We start from the raw sequence: 2,091 nt of genomic DNA, 5'->3' as shown, positions 1-2,091 counted from the left end.
GTTGTTGTTGTTGTTATGTGCCATCGAGTCAGACCCGACTCACAGCGAATTAGGGGAAGTTAAGTCTGGTGATATGTACAAAATAATTTTGTTGGTTTTCTTTGCTTCAGAAATAAAAGAATTTAATTAATATTATCTAAATATCTAATGTTCATAAGGAAGGTCTTTGTATTTTAGTTAAAGACAAAATCATGAATACAAAACCACTTTTATTTATAACCTTATGATCTATGAAATTAAATGAAACTGTTACCTCCATGGAGCTATAGTGTGGATTAGCATTCAATCCAGATAGTTTTTATGGCTGAGTAGGTTTTGCTTCATGAATCTAACCTGCAAAACTTGGAAAAAATATGTCCTGGTCTCCTTACTAAAGATACAACTACAGATATGACTAATCAGTGGCTTACACCTGTCAACTATGGTTTAGAGTGCTCTATAAAGAGAAAGACCAGTCAATCTCCATTCCAGGATTGTGTTAGGTTCTGAAAACTTCACAGTGAACTACTTCTAAGGTTAAGCCATTAACTTTACAAATAACATTTAAAATGGTCAATTATATTGGAATGAGAGATAAAATACAAGACATTTACTACAAATTTCATGATGCCAACTGTTCCAACACAGAGAAAAGCACCTTAAGGAACATAAATATGAGGAGAGGATTAGGTAGCTATGTGAACAGAAGTACTACATGCATGTGAGGAAGTATTGTTCTAAGAAGATAACACATTGGGGACCAGTAACCAAAAGGGAGAATAAGAAAAAGGGAAGGAAAGGAAAGAAGGAAGAAGAAGAGGTAGATTGTCATGCTTAAATTTTCCCATTTACAACTTTTCTCACTCTCATCACTGATGGCATTATGCTCCTCAGGGTAATAACGACGTCTTTGTTCCGGAGGCTATAAATTAGGGGGTTCAGCACAGGACTGATAATGGTATAAAAGGCAGAGACACTCATGTCTTGTTCACCTGTGTGATAGGATCTGGGGAGCATGTAGTTGTAGGTGGCAGCACCGAAAAAGGGCAGCACTACCATCATGTGGGAGGAGCAGGTGGCAAGTGCCTTCTTACGACCCTCGGCTGAATTCATCCTGTGAATGAGGTGTAGAATGAGGACATAGGAGGTGGCGATAATAGACATGGGAATGAGAAGCATAAGGACACAACACAGGTACATGAGTTTCTCATAGAGATAAACGTCAGAGCAGGAAAGCTTCATCAAGGCGGGAGACTCACAGAGGAAGTTAAGGATTTTCCTGGACTGACAATAGGGGAAGCTCATGGTAATGGGGGTAAAAACAAGACCTTCAAGTATGCCCAATAACCAGCAAACAGACACAAGGAGCTTGCAGACTTTTGATGTCATGAGCAGTGGGTAATGGAGAGGTCTGCAAATGGCAACATATCGGTCATAGGCCATGGCAGCCAGGAGGCAAACTTCTGCTGCAGAGAGGGTCAGATGAAAGAACATCTGGATCCCACAGCCTAAAGGAGAAATTGTATTATCTCCGATGATCTGGTCCACAAGCATCTTAGGCACTGTCACACATATGTACACAAGGTCCATAAGTGAGAGCTGGCTTATGAAGAAGTACATGGGGTTGTGGAGGCGAGAGTCCAAGAGGATCAGGAAAATGAGAAGACTATTCCCAGTTAGGGCTATCAAGAAAAAGATGAAGATCAAGGTGTATAGGAAGACTGAATGCTTAGTTTGATCAAATAATCCCATGAGGGTGAAATAGATGCTTGATGTTTGATTCTTAAAAGTTTGATTCCCTGAGTACATGGTTTAGTTTACCGTGTTCACCTAGAAAAGAAAATAAATATCATTTTGTTGTTGTTATGAGTGTATATATACCCAAAGATTGACATTTCAACAATTTTACATATACAGCTTAGTGACACTAATTACATTCATCACATTGTGCAACCATCACCACTGTAGGTACCATTGTTTTTATATCTTCCAGACATACATACATGGCCTTCCTAACCTTTTTTCCAGTATCATCCTTCAAGATGTGTGTGTGTATATATGTGTGTGTGTATATATATATATATATATATATATATATATATATATATATAT

At 38.3% G+C, this 2,091-nt stretch overlaps 1 protein-coding gene across 1 annotated transcript; it reads right to left on the bottom strand.

Moving 5' to 3' along the window:
• Nucleotides 1-813: 813 nt before the first annotated feature.
• Nucleotides 814-1,788, bottom strand: LOC103211588 (olfactory receptor 2T3-like). Its single transcript, XM_007957568.1, has one exon. It carries the CDS (start codon nucleotides 1,786-1,788, stop codon nucleotides 814-816), a length of 975 nt encoding a protein of 324 aa, XP_007955759.1.
• Nucleotides 1,789-2,091: the final 303 nt, after the last annotated feature.

The sequence above is a fragment of the Orycteropus afer genome, unplaced genomic scaffold, assembly GCF_000298275.1.
Source record: "Orycteropus afer afer isolate SDZICR_OR568_19922 unplaced genomic scaffold, OryAfe1.0 scaffold00762, whole genome shotgun sequence".
Classification (NCBI taxonomy): Eukaryota; Metazoa; Chordata; class Mammalia; order Tubulidentata; family Orycteropodidae; genus Orycteropus; species Orycteropus afer.
The sequence above is the reverse complement of the archived record's forward strand: the minus strand, read 5'-3'. Positions and strand labels throughout refer to the sequence as shown.

Excerpts from the sequence above, each read along its gene's own strand:
- LOC103211588 (XM_007957568.1), bottom strand. The coding sequence starts at position 1,788 with ATGTACTCAGGGAATCAAACTTTTAAGAATCAAACATCAAGCATCTAT.